General features: G+C 37.5%; 1 protein-coding gene across 2 annotated transcripts in view; it reads right to left on the minus strand.

The window, feature by feature from the left end:
- The window catches only part of RELN (reelin), a 500,016-nt gene that overhangs the window by 192,640 nt on the left and 288,011 nt on the right, over positions 1–19,365 (minus strand). For both annotated transcript variants that reach the window (XM_006137543.4, XM_075926876.2), the window contains 2 exons: positions 9,665–9,905; positions 770–915 (listed from right to left, as the gene is read on the minus strand). In XM_006137543.4, the coding sequence (XP_006137605.3) occupies positions 770–915; positions 9,665–9,905 (387 nt within the window). The remainder of the gene's footprint in view (positions 1–769; positions 916–9,664; positions 9,906–19,365) is intronic.

A 19,365-nucleotide genomic window follows, 5' to 3' on the forward strand; every position in this document is an offset into this window, starting at 1 on the left:
TCCTAGGTGCTAGCTCTCCACTAGGACTCTCTGGTCAGGCAACTTCTGTGGTCTATGGATGTTGCTGGACCATGGATGTTGCCGGACCAGAGAGTCCTGGTTAAGAGAGTTTCAACCTATACAAGGAAACATTACAGTTGCCAGGGTTTTCTAGGACAGGGCATCCTGGCCATGCCTCTTATGCTTGCAGCTGCTTTGAAACACTTCTGCATCCTCCATACAGAAGTGATCCTCCCAAGATTTAAGAGTGGTCTTTGCTAGAGCAGCAAGAGTTTGGCTCACAATGGGGATCAGTTTGTCTAACATTGACAGTAACAAGATTATGCTTTGCTCCAGGGAAAGTATGAGTTCTCAAAAGGATCTGATTTTGTCCCACTGTGTATTTTTAATGCTAATGTGTGGCAGGGTTGGAAAATATTGCAACACTGCAGTTTCTAACATAACACTATGAAGTTCATGCATACAACTTTTGTCCATTTTGATATCTAGAGACCAAATTGTCTGGAATCCGACAGGTCCTATTGACTCTCCTTGACTTCTTCATCCCTAAAAGGCATATGGCTTGATAGAACTTGAAGCATTACTAAAAAGCAGTAAAAAATGTTCTATGATTCTATACTACCCAACATTTTTTACTGCTTTTTATTCCAGCAACAGACATATTACAAATACATTGCAGAGAACAAATGCCATTCACAGTTGAAGTTTTCTTATCTCTTGGAGTAATGTTGCAAGAATATATATAACACTGGAGGTAACAAGCACTCACCCTTTGGGCTGGCTCTCAAACTCTTCTGCCCACTGCTCCTGGGTATCCTCAGTGGAAAGATCCACATCTCGGGTTGTGGCAAAGTTGAATTCGCTGCCTTCAGTTCCATGGAAATAAATGGAGTTTCCATCGGACTGACAGCTATGCTATAAATAAAAGGAACGCAGGAGAGGTGGGTTTTAAATGTGTTTTCACTGGCAACCATTTTGCTCATGTACAGTCAGAACTCAGATAAAAATCATTACATTATTTTGCATGAACACCTGAAACAAAACAAAAATCAGTCTGTTCATCATTCATCTTTCTTGAACAACTCCCAATTATTACTGCCTCTCAGTATCATATTTTCTATTGTCTTCAGTTTTCAATCTCTATAAAAGTGCATCTCTGTTGTCATAACAAAACATGTGTATCTATACACAGTTGACAGTACAGCCATGTTCCAATTGTAAAACTCTGCATTATATCTCAGACCGAAAATTATATTCATATGTTCAAATAACTTAATAGTACACGAAATCTAGAGTGAATGTTTTGCCCGTTAGAGGTTCAGAGACATATCTTGAGACAAATTCTAGATCTTCTTTGCCTGAATATTTGCTAATGGAATGTCAGAGTTTATTATTATTAGTATGAATTATATTCAATAAACAAATCAGACAAATAACATAATGACTTTTAGACTTTTGATATCTACGAATGAAAAGACTATTGTATATTTAATCCAAACATATTATTTTCTATCAGCAACATGTTCCTGAGATTCTATTATTATTAATTCATATTACAGTGATCCACACAAGCTGAACTGAGATGGGGAGCCTCTGGCTGAACTCTGAATAAACCCAAAGCAGGAAGCAGTCCCTGCCCTGAAGAGCTTGCAGTCTAAAAAGACAAAACAGATGACTAAGAAAGGAAAGGGTGGGAAGAGAAAGGAAGCATTATTGTTCCCAAATGGGAACTGAGATACAGAGAGATCAAGTGAATTGCCCAAAGTGGTACATGAAATTGGTAGCAGAGCTAGGAACTGAACACAGACCTCCTCAATCCCAGTCTGAAAGAACATCCTTTCTCCAAACTTTTTAATATTCCCTTTCTGTAAATTACTCTTGGACTGTAAAAAATGCCTTTCCTTTGCATTAAAAATTCAGAGCAAAACATAACTTTTCTTCTTTCTGAAATCCCAGTTTTGCTAGTGACTAAAATTTTGCTGCTCATGCACTTCTAGTGACTGGATGAAAGGGATAAATTTCTAAAACATGAAAAACTTAGCAGCATACGATTCCTATTATTAAAATAATTAGTTTAAAACACTTTTCAAGGGAGCCTTGGCTATATTAAAAACTGAGGAATGAAACAAGAATTGGTTAATTATAATAATTTTCCATTCTTATCACAATTCAAGACATAAAAATGAGATACAATAATGAGATTTCATACTCTGGGAATTATCTCTGGATGTGAAATCACAATGACCTTTTCAGTATAATCTATGCTGGCTTCTCTAACTCAAATCCTTCATAACTGGTGACTAATTCTGTAAAGGGGTTGAGTATGATACCCAACCAAACTAATAACAATGAAAAAAGGTCAAGATATTGCTAGGGTATTTCCATAATTTTTATGAGATATAAGATGTGGCAAGGCACGGAAAATTGCACAATTTTTTTTCAGAATTTTATAAGAACAAAGTAAAAATGATAATCCTCTAGCATTCTAAGGCCCATTTTCAACTCAATGCTGTAAGAGCAAATTTAAATTGAAGAGAGATTGCCAATGATTTTGAGACTTGGGCAGTAAACTTAGGCATTTTCATTCATATTTAGGCTTGCAAAGAACAGGCCCAATATTCAGAGATGTAGAGTACATACCAGCTTTCACTGCTGGAGAGATAACCATGCCTGAGATCTAAATTTACCCCACTAACTTTTTGGTCTAAGGACATCGAGATTCTTGCTATACTTCTGTTGGAATGACAGTCAGATTCAGTGCAAAATAAGAACTATTAAACTTCACTTAGAGAAAGAACCATGGTAAAAAGTTATAAAGAGAATTTCAGCAGCTGAAATAACTAAACTTTAGTGAATATATTTAGCCCCAAATAGGGTTTAAAGCCATTATGTGATTTAGAAATATTGACAAGTCATAGATGTGTTTACTCTAGAAATAACAAGAATTCTACCACAAATATACAATAATTCTTGGAATAGACAAGAAAACACCACAACACATTAAATATAGATCAACCAATATATTTATAACTGAAATAACAAAATAATTTTCACTGGGTTGTGACACGAAGTACGTATTGATAGCAACTATTTGAACGATTTTCTATTCCATAACTATCTGAAAAGCATCCCTTGTAGTACTATACTGTTATTAACTACATATGAGTAGTTTTAATAACTTTTATAGACTCATAGACTTTAAGGTCAGAAGGGACCATTATGATCATCTAGTCTGACCCCCTGCACAATGCAGGCCACAGAATCTCACCCACCCCCTTCTAGAATAATCCTCTCACCTATATCTCAGATATTGAAGCCTTCAGAGAGTTTGAAGACCCCAAGATGCAGAGAATCCTCCAGCTGCGATCTGTACCCAATGCTACAGAGGAATGCGAAAAACCTCCAGGGCCTCCGCCGATCTACCCTGGAGGAAAATTTCTTCCCGACCCCAAATATGGTGATCAGCTAAACCCATAAACATAAAAACATAAAACCTTTTATGTTTGCATATATTGCTCATTTGAGACTGAAAAGTAAAATTAATTTATTTTGTAACTTGATTGTCAGTATATGTATTTGCAGAATGAGATGGAAGCTGGCCATTTATCTGTCATTCAATCAGCCACAAAATTCTTTTTTTTATGTTCAGAATTAGTGAAAATGAATATACAGAATGAACATTAATTATTAGGTTGTAGGATCCAACTTTTCAAGTTTGCATGGTCTTCTACTAAACAGACAGAAGTTAAAGTAGAGAGAATTATATACTTAAGTTGCATCTAAACGTTGGAGATCTAATATATTTCTCAGTTGGCAAGCTACAGCCAAATATATATGTGATAGCTGACTATACCATTTGTAATTACTTGATAAAAGCCAGCAATTAAAATCTACCTCAAACAGATGTAACCACATTAGCATTTAATAGCTAGTATGTGCTTCTGCAGTCTACAGTAAAATGTTTTATGGTTAAGTGTGATGGAGTTCTCATTAAAATAGACTGGATAAGTAAACAGTGAGTTTCACTACAGGATCCATAAATAGTCATTTATATTGTGATATACTGCAGCTGTGTGTAGAAACGTTGCAAAATTCAACAGGAACAAAGATACAACTTATCTAATCAGTTCTATAACACTATATTTTTTACTTTTAGTTAAAGCTATGTTGTGTCTGTGCTGTGTGTGTGTGTTGGCTCTAGTCAACTTTTTCACCTGTGAGATGACCTCACTAAAGAGAAAATTTAAACTGAAGTTATGAGTTTATAGTTATTTGAGTTACAATAAAGCCAAAGGCCATGAAAGGGAGTGGCACAGATGATCAACATTTTAACAGAGTCTAAAGGAGCCAGATAGCACTATCCCATTAAAATGCCTGACTGAGTAACTAATGTAGGGTACCTAGAAATCCATATTGAGGTACCATAATATAAGTGGCCTGATTTTTAAAGGTGTGAAATACCTATGGTTGCTGTTAGTCATGATGGGAAGAGCAGTGGGTGCTCATCAGCACCTTCGCAAATCAGCTAGGTGTGTTTGTATTCTGTTTAGAGAAAGATGGGAGCTCCACTGATTTACACTGACCTGCCATGTTACCTGTGAGATTTGTTTTCCTTAAATAATTATCCTCAGGTTATGTTTCAGTTCTAATTTACATTTAAATATTTTTGTTTTATTTTATCTTTCAAGTTACTGTTTTTAGCTCTTGATATAGCTCTTTTTATTTATGCTATATTCAGTGAACAGCTTTTTGATCCTTACAAAGAACATGTAATTAAATCTTCAGTCAAGCAAGGCTTGCAGAAAGAAGGTAGTGGTGTTTTGTGACTGGGTATGGGGGAGAAGCAAGGTCAAAAACTGCTGCAACAAGGTGGTCAGCTTTGCAGGACTGATTCACCCTATAGGAACATAAGGGCGGAAGGTTTTAAAGGTGCAAGCCCTGACATGGGAAACTCCTTTCTCCGTGCACCAAACAAAGCAGCACCCACCCTGCCTCCCTTTGAGGTGTGATTATCAAGTGAGGTTTGAACCTGCTGTGGACATTGTGCTAGTCACTTCTTTTCAGTGGGAAGGAATTTTCCCTTCACCTCCATGTTTTGGTGGAATGAGGTTTTTTTTTGTTTGCCTTCCCCACAAAGAGTGTCAGGGAAGATCTATTATGAAGAGCACAAAAGGCATGGTAAGCTATATGTCACAATTTATTTGGTAATTGTGGGGTGGATCTCTGATACAGGTACTCCATTGGAAAAGCTTCTAGTGACCGTATAAATGGCCTGGTAGAGGGCTTAAAAAGGAGGTGCTAGTTAAAGGAACAGAATGGTGTGGAGTTTGGGGCTCCTATGGTTGCATCAGCAGGAAGCCAACCCCCCTTTCTTATAGCACACCTTATTCCTCAGATGTTGAGATGGGGTATGAATGGTAAGATCTCAGCAATGGATGGAACCCAGATGAAAAAAGAGGGGGAGCTGGTGGAAGCCCTACAGTTAACTACAGAATAAACAGGGGATTACCTGCACCGTACACTATTATCTGCCCATTAATCTCAGGCATCTAATGATAAAGTTGCAATTGGATTAAACATGTATCAGGTGTCACCTCTTTTTCTTTAGGCATAGCTAGACAACACACTTCAGTTTTGACCTGCACCATCCTCCCCCACACACAACATCAGTCTTGTTCAGTAATCTAACAGACTGCTGACTGCGCTGAATTACAGTGCACATTTGTGATAGGGCTCATGGTGTCCTCTGGGGACTGAACTGAGACTACAAAACTCATTTTCTCTTTTGATCTAAATAGGATTTGAATCCAAGCCTCTAGGAGTGAAAGGTTACTGTGTTTACTAATGTACTATGTCATCTCATTCCCAAAGTCATTCCATGTCAAGTTGTAATTTGTTTATAGTATTCAAAGAGCTAGTTCTAATGAGTTTTATGTTAAAGCAAGAAAAGTACTAAAATGTGAGTAATTAAGGTATTATCAGCCAAATCCATAGCTGGTATAAAAGGAAGGCATAATTCCATTGATGTCAATGATGTTGTACCTCCTTGTTACAGAATCAATATGGCTTTGCATTTAAGATACTGGACTTCTTTTATCAATTTAAGAGTTAATGTTCTCAGGTTCATTCTGATTTATACTTTTTTGCCTGTGTACACAATATTAGATTAAATTGCTAAATAATATTTGTAAGTCAAGAGACCACATAAGATCAGTATATAAAGGTATACATTTGGGGTTAATAAAAATCAGGGTTCTTTCCTACTTATGTAAAAAATTATGAATTAAATATTTACCTGTTTCCCTGACCGTGTGAATTTCCTTTTGCTTGAAAAGCAGAACATAGTGTACTAAGTGACACATTTTTACCATCTAGAAAGCATCAACAGGAAACATCAGTGTTACATTCCCCAGTGTAACAGATTTTTGGCTTTAGTTCAGGATAACATCTTCCTGAGGTTGAGCCCCATACTGCGATGTAAACATTAGTGGCTTCACCTCTGTGTTTTTAAAGTATTCTCAGTCACCTTTACCATCATTTAATTAGGTTTTTATCAAAGATGGGCACTGATACATCACTTCGTAGTATCTCTCGGGGGTTTAATGGCCCTGATGATTCTTTCAGACAGCTGTAGACTCACAGTTTATTTTTTGGAGACATTGCTTATGATGGAATGAGTATACTGGGCATTTGGGTAACACCAGCTTGCAAAGGGCTGGTGGCAGATGGTAAGAAATCTGCCCAGAATATCTTACCTTTCCATGAGCCGAGTCATCAATTTCCTCCATTAAAGAATTGTCACTGGGCCCACCCAGCTGGAAGAGCATTGCAGATAGCTAGGCTGGCTGGTAGTACACAATTCAAAATGCACTTTAAAAGGAAACTAAAATATCACTTGTAGGCCAATTGAAAATGCATTACTCAGAGCATAGCCAATTTTTTAATGACTGTAATATTTTAAGTGATTATTTTTGCCACTTCAGATTGCTCCTTAGAGAGGAGAGGTTTTTTTAATTAAAATCTAGGCAGTGCAAACAGATGAGACGTGAGAAGCAGAGGAAAGAGAAACAGAATGAAGAAAATTAATTAAAGCTGTGTTGTTGGCAGAGTCATAAATTAGACATTGTGTCTTGCTGGGAATGAGTTATGTTGTTATTTGGAACTTCAAGATTTTTAATGTGATAGCAGGTAGGCGGATTAAATGGATGTTAATACAATTCTAATTCACATACAATTTTTTACCCTGCTAACATATGTAAAGGTATAATTGCCATCATTCAGAATTAACCTGTTATATGATTTTGACTACTAGGACTTCCAGGTTAAAGTCCTTTCTACAAGTAAAAGAAATATTACAATAGGATTTCTATTAGGTAAATAGAGTTCCTAACATTTTCCACATGTTATATTTTTAGATTATTTATAATAGGTTACAAAACTGAAAATATGGCTAAAAACACACGAGGTGCAACCACAATTATAGTGCACTTTCCCCTTTCAAAACAATAGGTTGAAACTTGCTCTGTAATGTGATGAGAGGCAATTTATAAAATGTGATTTTGCTTATTATTTCTTGTTACATTCAATGGTAACACTAAAAACAATTTGCCTTTTCATGTATCACATAACGTTAATACTTTATTTGAGGTATTTTATGATGCATGTATAAACTGACTATACAACAAATACATTGCAAACTATCTTCAGCAATGGCTTGAATGTCTATTTAACCGGTATGAGTGCTGAATATGTTAGAACCACTGGTGTTTTACTATTCTAAAAGTGTTATACTACAGTAGTGAGCTTGATTCTGATCTTGGAATGTGTTTTTGCAACAAAAATTACTTATAGTGTGTATCCAACTGTTATTTTTTTTTCTATTTTTCCCCCTTTTAAAATCCTATGGCTATGGGCCACACCTTCTTCATGTTCAATTCCTTTAAGCAGACACTTTACAAATGCTTAAACTCATATGTGAAAAATAAAATTTCGCTCCTTAAAAAAATGGGTTTTTAAATAGAAGTTCTGTTGCCTGAATGTGATACCTGTATCCTTGAGCATCTGTCTTCAGTGAGTCTCCTTATGGAGTAAGGCACTATTCAGCATCAGTGAGGATATTACAATTTGGCTATTGCACTCTAAAATACATCGATAGGAGCACTGTCTTATATACACCAGTCTTTCCTTTATTTCAACATTTTCTAAATTGATGAACTGGGGTTATGTATTCTTAAGCATCACAGATGAGATTGAAAGCACAATAAAGATAAAAACCACTATAGCAAATGGCTTGACTAAATACACTAAACAAGCAGGACAGGATTACATTCCAAAATCCCATATGCAAAATTTTTCAATTTAATGTAAATTACTTTACTGAAGCAAAAAAAGATGATTGCACTTTATCATGTACTATGAGTAGATTGCAACATGTAGTAGAAACAGCATTTATTTCTACAAAGGCTTATCAGAGGCCATACAAGTCTTATTATGGGGGGAAGAATGAAGCCATAAACACTACCTCACTGCCCTGAATTCCACATCTGTTTCCTGTGCACTTGCCAAAACACTACCAATGCCATTAGTGGACTTTGACGACACAACTGTTTTTTTTGTGAATGAGCAATACGATGCAAACATCAAGTTGTTTGCTATTCATGCTTTGGTATATTTTGCGGCATAAAGGGGAAGATTCTAACAGCTCTTCACACAAAGAGATCTCATTGAAGTCAATAGGAATTTTGTGCATGGAGGCATTACATAATCAGGCCAATAGAGCGCATGCTCATGTACCTACCAAACAGCCTGCAGCCTTTCTATCAGGTGATCTTGCCAGATCTCACACACTAAGCAGGCTAAAGATAGGATTGGAAGACTTCTAAACAACTATCTGGTGCTACCGGAAATATTGATGATTCGGTAGATAATACTTTTGCTGTACACCACAAATATTTCGATAAATATGATAACGTATTTCAGGATTTTTGTACTAGTGTCCTCTACTGGATGGCCCAGACTGGCCTTTGCAATTACATCACTTTCTCTAGGGAGTTGCCTAATGAAGGGGATAAAACTATGGACAGTAAATGGAAATTGTCCTTTAATTGCAGTGGCAGAAGTGTAAATTTGTGTAAATTTGAGTATTTTTGTTCTGAGTTCACTGACTTCAAGAAATATTGTTTACAATGATTCTGTGATAAATAATGTCACATTCATCCTCACCATCATCATTTCTGTCATCATAATACAAAAACAGAAGGGAATTTCATGGGTAGGTGATGGAGCACATATAATTGGCAGCAATAGTACACTTCATCTGACAAATACTATGACTGGGGAACATTTAGTAGAGAGATTTGTATTCATTTCAACAGTTTTGTACTGTTTTGCTAAAAGGAAACAATTATGCATTTTCTGCTACATGATCTTTGACATGACAATTGTTAAAAACCCATGCTTAATTCTGGTAAATTGCAGAAGAGTTTGAGTGACATGTAACTGGCAAAAGACCAAATTCTACTTCAAAGGGGATTAAAGAAAAAAGAGTCAAATTCAAGTAGAGGGGCTTAATATGCACTTCTTCTTTCAGAATTTGGATGACACTTATTTTTCTATTACTACATGTGTGAATTTGGTTAAAACTAAAAAACAAAATTAAACAAACCTTAACTGTGGCCCCAGGGAAGAAAAGCCAGTTGCCAGTGTCCACAGGATCAAGATTATCTTCCAAGACAATTTGTCTGTGGGCAGCATTTATGATCAGAATATTGTCCAGTGCCCAGCAGGCTTCATACACTTCACCAGCATGTACATATTCCTGTTTCCATTGAAACTGAACATTCTCTCCTTTGGCATCTTCAGGAAGGTACAGGATGTGGATGACGGTGCTGACATTGGAAGGGGCTCTGTAGAACATCAAGGTACAGAATCAGATTGAGCTCCAGACAGTGGAAATAATTTACCAGATGTTATACAGCTACACCCAGCTTCTAACATGTGCATAGATTTTCTGTGCACAATACAAAATAGTTTTAATTAGCATGGGATTCAATCATAAATTAAGAAAATCCTTTCCAAAGTACATCAGAAAATGAAGAAGAAAAATAAACATTCAATAAAAATCTAATGGTACGTTACTGAATATTATATAATGTTCTAAAGAAATAGAGTTGATGTTATTACGAGGTATTTACCAGTAAAGTCAGAATTTGCCAACAGATTTTACATGGATCTTACATTTTACAGTTTCAGCCTCTGCTTAGAATAGAAAATAATATAAATGCTCACATTTTAACAGCAACTACTGAACACCTTATAATGAAAGAGTATGTTGCTTTATAAGCCACAGTGTAAGGCACAGGCCCTGCATCACTTACATTTAGGGTGCATCTAGACTATATTCCTCTTTCAAAAGAGGAATGTAAATGAAGGAAATCGAAAATGCAAATGAAGCGCAGATTTACAAATCTCATGCTTCATTTGCATAATCACATCCTATCACTTTTTCAAAAAAGGTTTTTTCGAAAAGAAAAAAAAAAGCAGTCTAGATGCGGTTCCTTTTAACCCCTCCCCCCCACCCCATAAACTTCATTTTTTTAGGAGTAAGGGTTCTTTCGAAAAATATTTCTTTTTTCAAAAGAACTGCATCTAGACTGCTTTTTAAAAAAAAATAAAAAAACTTTCAAAAAAGTGATTGGACGTGATCATGCATTAGTGATTTAGTTCAGTAAAACACAGAGCAATCAGTGGTCGGGGGCATGGAGACCACAGAAAGAGGGACTCATGGAAGAAATGTGTTTTGAAAGAGAAATGAGGGATACCCGAAGAACTAGAATTAGAGGCCGTTTCAAGTGAAGGAGGAAGCTAAAAGAAGGCACAGAACTATTTTTTCATTTAATTTTTATTACATTTTAAAATCATATAGACAGAAAAGCAAACTATGTCATAATACATAAACATAACCATTTACTACCTATATTTAGCTAAATTTAAAACATTTACTCTCTATATTTTAGAAATATGCATCTGTCTGCCTCTGAGTCCATTTGTTCAAGAAAAAAGGGTAAGAGTTAGGACCACCACATTTGGTATGCAGTTTCCTCTTATCATAACTTAGAGCAGGTTCAGTGTTTGGTTGTGGCAAGAAAATGGGAAGCACCTGGAATGGGGCTGTTTTACATATCATGGAAAGGGAGGGAGTTGATCAGAGGACAGTGATACTATAGAGTGACGATTGTGGGCAGGGAACATGAGGGACAACTATACTGCAGTGTGACCACTGGGAGCAGCCACACCACCAAGAAAGTGGCCACCTGGGGACAGTGTTCACCATCTTACTGGCCACCAGACTGGGTAAGTAACCAGTAACTCACCCTCCCCTGAGCTCTCCTCCTTTCAATCTCCTGCCCCAATTCCTGTACCCCCATCCCCTGCCTTTAGCCCCTTCTCATCCCTGCCCTGACTCCTGCATCCCTGAGCCCCTCCTCTACCTCCCATCCTGACATCTGCACCCCCACACTCTCAGCCTCCTGCTCTGAGCCCCCAACATCTCCAAGCCCTCCTGACTCCTGTAGTCCCCTCTCCCAAGGGTTGCCTGGATACTGAACCCCTTATCTCCAATCTCACCCCAGAGCAATGATTTAAATGAAGAAAAACAAAAATTAATTGAGTTAAGGATCCGAGTAATACTGGGTAAATCTTCTAGTTACATATAATGTGAATGATTAAAATATAAATCAATTATTTGCATTACACAATTTACAAATAAAAATTGTTCATAAATATCCAACTAGAAATATTATTAAAATAAAATAAAGAATAGAAGTAAAATTCAAAGGGGAGAGGTATTTTTCTGTTACAGTACACAATTCTTTCCATGATGGCCATGCTTATGATGTCTATACTCCAGTCTTCAGTTGTTGGATTTCCAATTTTTTAGCAATGATTAGTGCTCTTCCAAACCAAAGATTTTCACATGTATTCAGCTTCCAATTAATATCTATTATGTTTAAAAATACATTTAATTTGATTGGAAAACATTAACTCTGCAATTATGTTCTTTCCAAAACTTACAGATATGGGAGCATTCCCAGACCATAAGTTAGCTGCTGAATTAGAGTGCCAACATTTGTCTGACTTAGCGACTGTTTTGAAGATTCAGAGCAGGGTCCAAGGCATCCTCCATAATAATTTATGTTGGGTTAATCTTAAATGGTGATCTAAGGAACACTTTGGTGCACTGGTTAAATTTGTTTCCATTCGTTAGTGGAGAATAATTGGCCACGTTCCTTCTCCCATTTTTAGAGATTCTGTTAATTTAATTTAAATTTTCTGGCTATGTTTGCATAAAATGTTGCCATTGATCTTGGCAATCTGAGTAATATTTGGAGAAATGAAAACAGCCGGGGAGCAGGTGAAGAGGAGAAGGGGGAGGGGTCAGGCCAGTGCAGGCACCAGATGGGAGATGACATGTATAAACTGGATATGTTGCCACTCATCTTAAATTTCTAGATGTAATATTTCTTTTAATATTCATAAGAGGGAGGAAGTTACTTTCACTAAATTAACTGATTGTCAAAATCTCTTTCCTAATCCAATCTGGTCAGACGAATGGGTTGCTTACTATAAACAGTTTCAAATTATTCTACATAGAGGCCTCACTATGCAGAAAACTGTGCTTTTAAAATTTAGTAGACACGTTATGCTAAGTATTTTTGGCTGCCACAATAGCTGGTAATTGTTCTTTCGGGAATTGGCAGTAATCTGAGTACAGCACATTGGAGGGTAAAAGGAACAACCAATCATGCTTTTCATTGGAGCTACTCCAGAGCATGAGGGAATGAACCATCATGCTACTTGGCTAGGAAATGCTACCTGATGCTAATGTTCAAAGTTGGAAAATGTAAAACTACCTGTTTTGACAAGGAGCTGTAATCTTTGTAAAGAGATTCTGGGTTTGTCATCAAGCACCACACAAGGACTGAGCTAATTTTGGTATAATAAATGGAAGGAATACAGATATGGAGGGACATGGGAATAAAAATGATCCTAGGAAGAATATTAATTTTGATTATTTTTAATCCCCCCTGCCATTTATTGCTAACTGCATGATTAATAGGACTAGGTTAACTGTGACTATACTTTTTCCTTAGGGAACAGAATGTCAAGATTATCTGAGGTTTGTCTGTTGCCATTCAAATGTTGGTATAGGAGAGGCACTGTTGACTTGTCCTGGTTCATCTTGTATCCAGAGAATTTACCAAATTTATCTATTATTTGTTACTGTGTAAGAGGTGGGATTCGAACATAACAGCTTTATTCATGAAATGAAGGATTTCCTCAACCCAAATGTATGCAGGGTACTAAGAAGCAGATATTGCCAGTTCACCCTGTCAAAAGCTTTTGCTGAATCAACTGAAATGATCACATAGGAACTGCTAGAATTTTGATGGAATGCCATAGATGGTTGTTATCTTTTCCAAGTACTGTATATCCCACACGATGGGGTAAACCATATCAGTTATTACTTTTTCAAGTTTTTTAGCCAATATTTTTAGGAGTATTTTTGTATCAGTATTGGTTAAAGCGACGGGCTAAACTGTTACTTAAACTGAGTAAGAAGGCCCAAAAATGTAATACAAAAATTAGGGTTTCTCTCAAGGTAGAGATAACATACCTTTCCTTAAGGCACCTCATAAATGTTTAACTGTTCAGGGGCCAGAATTTCATTTAAGCTACTGATAGCATTGTATCAAAATTTATCAGGGCCAGTGATTTTCCTGGACTCATTTCCTACATTGCCTTACTTACTCTGATTGCTACGGAGAGATAGTTTGGCCTCCTGCTTTTCTGAGATTTGCGAGATGTTAATAATTTAAACAAAATTATTCAGTCCTCCTGAGTCAGCCAATAAATCTTTACTGCAAATAGCTTAGTAGAATTTAACAAATTGATCACTGAATTCTTTTTGACTGGTAAACTGCCCTTGTTCTGATATGGGTGATACTTTTTGGAACCTTTGACATCTCACTTTTAACCTGTGTGCAAGAATCTCTCTCTCTCCCAACTCCCTGTATATTTGTGTGAATCTAAAAGGGCAAATTCTGCTTGGATTGAAGTCAGTCTATTTATGCTGTGCCAAAGACAGATTAATTTTTTAAAGATTTTGTTGGAAGGGTAGTGTACACATTCTAAATCTATAGTTTTCAGTTGTTTGGTTAGTTCCAGGAAATGAGCTTGGACAGGTTTCTTACTACTCACTGAGAAGGAAATGATCCAGCATCTAACAAAAGTTTTTAGTGTATCCAATAGGATAAATGGGATATCTCTAGTGTGTCTCTTGTTTCAAAGAAAAACTGAATTTCATTTGTGTCATAATTCTGAAAATGTTTATCTTTCAACAGAAAGGAATTCAGACTCGAGCTTTTACAGTCTAATTTGCCAGAGAGGAAAATTGTAATATCACTGGTATAGGGTCAGAGATAATGATAGACTATTTCATTATTAAGCACTGATTCCACCGAACTGCAAGTAAGCAGGAAGAAAGCTATTCATTAATAGGAATGTGGAGAGAAAAAAAGTAAAATCCTTCATTTTAGGGTTCTTCAACCATTCTACATCTTCAAATCTCAATTCTTTCATATCACCTTTCATACTGTTTCTAGCATGTGACTGTGTCCACTGAGGTTGGCATGACTCATAGGTGATGGAATTAAAGGTGCAGGGGGTGCTGCAGCACCCCCTGACTTGAAGTGTTGTACATTATGTACAGGATTTACAATGGCACACAGCACCGCCTCCCCCCCAAAAAACCTCTATTCCAGCATGCCTTATTTCTTTAAAAATGCAATATCTTATTAAAATTTCCTGCTATGATGACAGATTCCAGTGTGATATCAATTTTGAAAAAAATACTTGTTAAAAAAACTTGGTTCATCTTTGTTGGGTCTCTATAAATTTAGTTAGGGTACACAGAGTCAAAGATCTTTGCATTCTCCAGCAAAAATCTACCTTCCTCATCTTTATTTACATCTAGAATTTGTAAAATTGTGTCTCTTATGAAACAGTATTGTGATAACAAAGAAAAAGAAGTGTTGATTTGCTCCTTTGATGTTCTAGGAAAGACAATTTTTAATATTAGCCATAAGGAGTAATGAGGTCAAATGTCTCTTTATCAGGCACCTGAATAGTGTCATTGCTTGGACCACTCTTAGTTCTAGGAAAGGTATATCTGGGTTCTCCCTCATTGCATTTGGTTATGAATGGGAGTGAAAAAGGAAGAGAATAAGCCAGACGAGGAAAGGTAGAGATGATAGGTATAACTTGAGAAACAGATAAAAAAAAACTAAGAAAAATAAATGAGTCTGGATGGAGAGTCAATCAAAAATGGCTGAGCTCTCACCTGGCAAACCAGGAAAGTCCACAGAAATGAAACTAAGGGGTAGGGAGGAGACAAAATGGTGGATTTTGCCCTATATGTTTGGTTGCTAGATTGATAACTGACTTCTAACACTGTAGTGACCGATCTGGTATTTTTTTTCATGCATCCTGTCTCTGCAGGGAGATTTCACTGTAGTGAGATCAGATACCTTTCAGCTTTTTCTGCCATTATAAAACTAAGCATTTTAAATTCCCTTTTCACTTTGAAAGTAGCAGGAAAGTAAATAAAATTGTCCAAGCCCAACCCTTTGGTAGGACTCTTGATCTATTGAATTTAGCCCTTCTATTCACCATGTCCTTGGTGCACTCTGCAAAAAAAAAATCATCATCCTGTTTCTCTTCCATATTAGGATTTAAAGTTCACTGTCTTTTTAAGAATGAATTTCTTAATACTATATTTTAAAAATCTAACAATTATGGCTGAGGCTTTGCCTTGAAGAGGCTTTAGGAGCAAGGGAGCAGTAAGCTCTTTCAGTATCTAAGTTCTGATCAGCAGGAAGAGACTGACAGCACTAACAGAATGGTGGATAAAAATTGCACAGTCCTCCCTTTTCCTAACCTCTCTGGGAGACCTACAATTTTCAAATTGTTTCTTCTTGATCGTCCTTCAAGTTCATTAACCTTCTCCTGCAGTGCTTCAATAGTCATTTCCTGTCACTCTGAGGTTATATTTATAGAAATCACTGTCTTTTCTAGTGAGAAGATTCTGTTCTTGGCTTTTTTCAGTCTTGATGCTAAGTCTTGCAAATTAGCTTGATGTGTAGTGGTAAATATTTTAGATTTTAGTTTTATTTTCAAATATTTTTCTTAGAATCCCACTCTCAAGTGACCATACTGATTGGTACAGTCAATAATTTCATCTAGTGTGAGAGAGGCAGTCTGACAACTTCTGTTTTTTAAGATTTTATAGCAAATCTGGAGAGGGAGCAGCATCCATAATGGTATTAACATGAAAAGAAGAATTATAGTTGTAGAAAAAAAATCTATAAAGCTAGTCAGACACATCCTTTCCTTCTATTATATTTGTACAACTGTGCTCTACACCATAGTATGTCAGCGCCTGGGTGAGAACAGGAAACAAAATGGTAGATTTTGATCTCACACCAGTGCAGATTGTGAAGATTTGGGGAATTTGATGGTACAAATTATGAATTGTTTAATATTAAGGGCTTTTTACATGTATCTCTGATGAACTGCAGACTCCATTTTGGATATGTTTTTTTTTTTTTTACTTTCGCTGTTACCTCTTTACATCCATGTTGGACTGAAATTCCAGTGGTGTAGTGGTACAGGACTGACAATAGGGGACTGTAAACTCTGGGTTATCCTACACTGAAATCTTTCTAGACAAAAGGCTGTCAGGGAATAGATCGCCTATCAATGAAGTCACTTTGTAGGACATTGTGGTAGGACTCCCTGGTCACTTGTGGAGGCTGATCAGCGAGTCACCTGATTCTTATAAAAGTCCGTTAGTCAGGTGACTCCCTGATCAGCCTCCACATGAGTTTCCAAAATGTATTTTCTAAGTTCTCTTGTCAAATAAGGGATTCATTCTGAGAAACTGCCTTGACTTCATCCTCACTATGCCCTGGAGACCATTGCCATGCATCCCATTAAACTGCTGACAATGCCCAAGACGAGCAGACATGCTTATGTGCCTGCACTGAAACAGCCCACAGAACTCAGTGCCAATATGAGGCATACTTGATCTCTCAAGTTACACATGTGCTTCTCCTCAATCAAAATGATGGCTGTGCCAATCCAACCCACCTTTAGCACTGGGACACCTACCATAGCCGAGGCAGCATGCAGACAAAGGCTGCAATTCAAATCTGGAACACAACACAAACATAAGCATCTTCTCATAATCCTCTTCATGTCTACTTACTGTGGCACCACCCTTACTGAACTATTCCCAATAGCTACTTCCAGCTCCATAGGGCACAGGTGAGGTAGCATTGCCAAAGTGGCGTACACCTTAGCTTCATGTTTCCTGGTTTTCAGAGGTTTGAGTATAGCTGAACTTGACATCCTGAAGGGGCCTTTGTCCTGGCAATCATAATTTTGTTAGCAACGGTTTTTGAGGGCAGTTAATCTGGAGTAAAGTGAGTGACCACCAGTGTTCCCACTAAGTTGTGGGGAAGCACAGCTTCACAGATGATTAATCAGCCCTGCTCAGTCAGAGGCTCACAACACCTTGCACTGAGTTGACTGGCTGGGCAGGGCTGATTAATCACCTGTGAAGCTGTGCTGCCTACAGTTTAGAGGGAACACCAGTGACCACAATGAGTGATTCACACCTGTGTCAGAGTTACTCTGTTCACAATGAGGTAAGAATTTTAGTAATCACAAGCAGTAAAGTGAGGAACTGATGTCCAATTTCATAGGACCAGACTCTGGCACACTTACCAATACTTAATAGCACCTTATTCTGAGTAATCACCAGGGAATAAAATTTTGCTCAACTGGACTGCTTGTGTAGTAAAGGTACTACTCAGGATAGGTAAGGGTGACAAATTCTGGCCCTAAGAAGGATACAATGGGCAAGTTGCAAAATCTTGTGTCCTGTTTTTCCAGTATTTCTATTGAAAGGAACAAAGGCAGGAGTTAATGTATACAGTACATTTCACAATACTACTTTATAAAGTGCTTGCCCTGCTCTTGAAAAAATTCAAATCTTATATTATTCCCAATTTAAAGGTATGGATATTATCATAAAAGATTTTAAAGTCCTCATTCAGAACCCTTTATACTTTAATGTAAACCTGTTTGTTTAAAAACATGACATAATTTTGATATTATAACAATGTTAGAAGCAAAATCTTCATATAAAACCATAAACTATTTTTATTGAACATTTTATCCTAGTGAAGTACTAACCTGCCATGCTGAAAATTATTGTTCCCGCTGAGATCAAAAGTGGTGCTAAAATGCAAACCAGTGCGAGTTTTGGCTTGTAATAAAACAGCCGTGAAGAGATCACAGCAGAGTCATATTTCTTATTCTTTGGTGGAACACTGGTAAAGTGTCAGTGAATGTTAGAGAGAATCTATTTCATTTTTGCTTTAATAAATTTATACTTTGTTTTAAATATTTCATTATCTTCAGTAACATGAATGAATACATTTATACAAATAAAACACTGAGAATAGTGGAACATATTGGCTTTTTAACATTACAAATGAAATCTTTATGGTAATTTGTATCACATTCATCAGTGTAGTACAGTGGTGGGCAACCTGCGGCCCATGGAACCTCTGTCTTCCCTCCTCCCCCATCTGCCTCTTGCACTTGGGGCACTGTAGTCCTGTACTTCCTACTACTCCCCCTCTTTCCCACCACTTTAGAAGCAACTTGAATCGCCTGACTCTCACTCTGATTCAAACTCCTTCTCCCTCCCAGAAGCTGAATGCCACACATCAGCTGTTCATGGCTGTTCAAGCTTTGGGAGGCAGGCGCAGGGGGAGAAGTAGAGACAGAGTGTGAATCAGTGCCCCAAAAGTGCTGGGAGAGAGGGGAAGGAGCAAGGAAGTGTGGGACTCCAGTGTCCCAGTATGTGAGAGGCGCATGGGGAAGATGGCAGACAGGAACCCAGGGGGCTGTAGGTTGTTCACTGTTCATGCTGCCCACCGGGGCGGATATAGGGCAGGGCGAGCAGGACGGCCACCTCAGGCCCCGCGCTTCAAGAAGCCCCGTGCATGTGCGTGGCGCCACCACGCATGCGCCCCCGCGAAATTGTGCTGCCCTGGGCTCCACAAAATCCTCATCTGCCCCTGCCGCCCACTGAGATGAAGCAGGGCCACTCAAGTGGTCCACTCACTATTCTTGGTTGCCCATTGCTGGTGTGGCAGACAGACACCTCATAAATATTAATGTCTAGTATTGAGCATCACAACACACCTACACACAAAGGAAGTGTTACTCATA

Source organism: Pelodiscus sinensis, chromosome 1 (assembly GCF_052426305.1).
Source record: "Pelodiscus sinensis isolate ZL-2025 chromosome 1, ASM5242630v1, whole genome shotgun sequence".
NCBI classification, from domain to species: Eukaryota; Metazoa; Chordata; order Testudines; family Trionychidae; genus Pelodiscus; species Pelodiscus sinensis.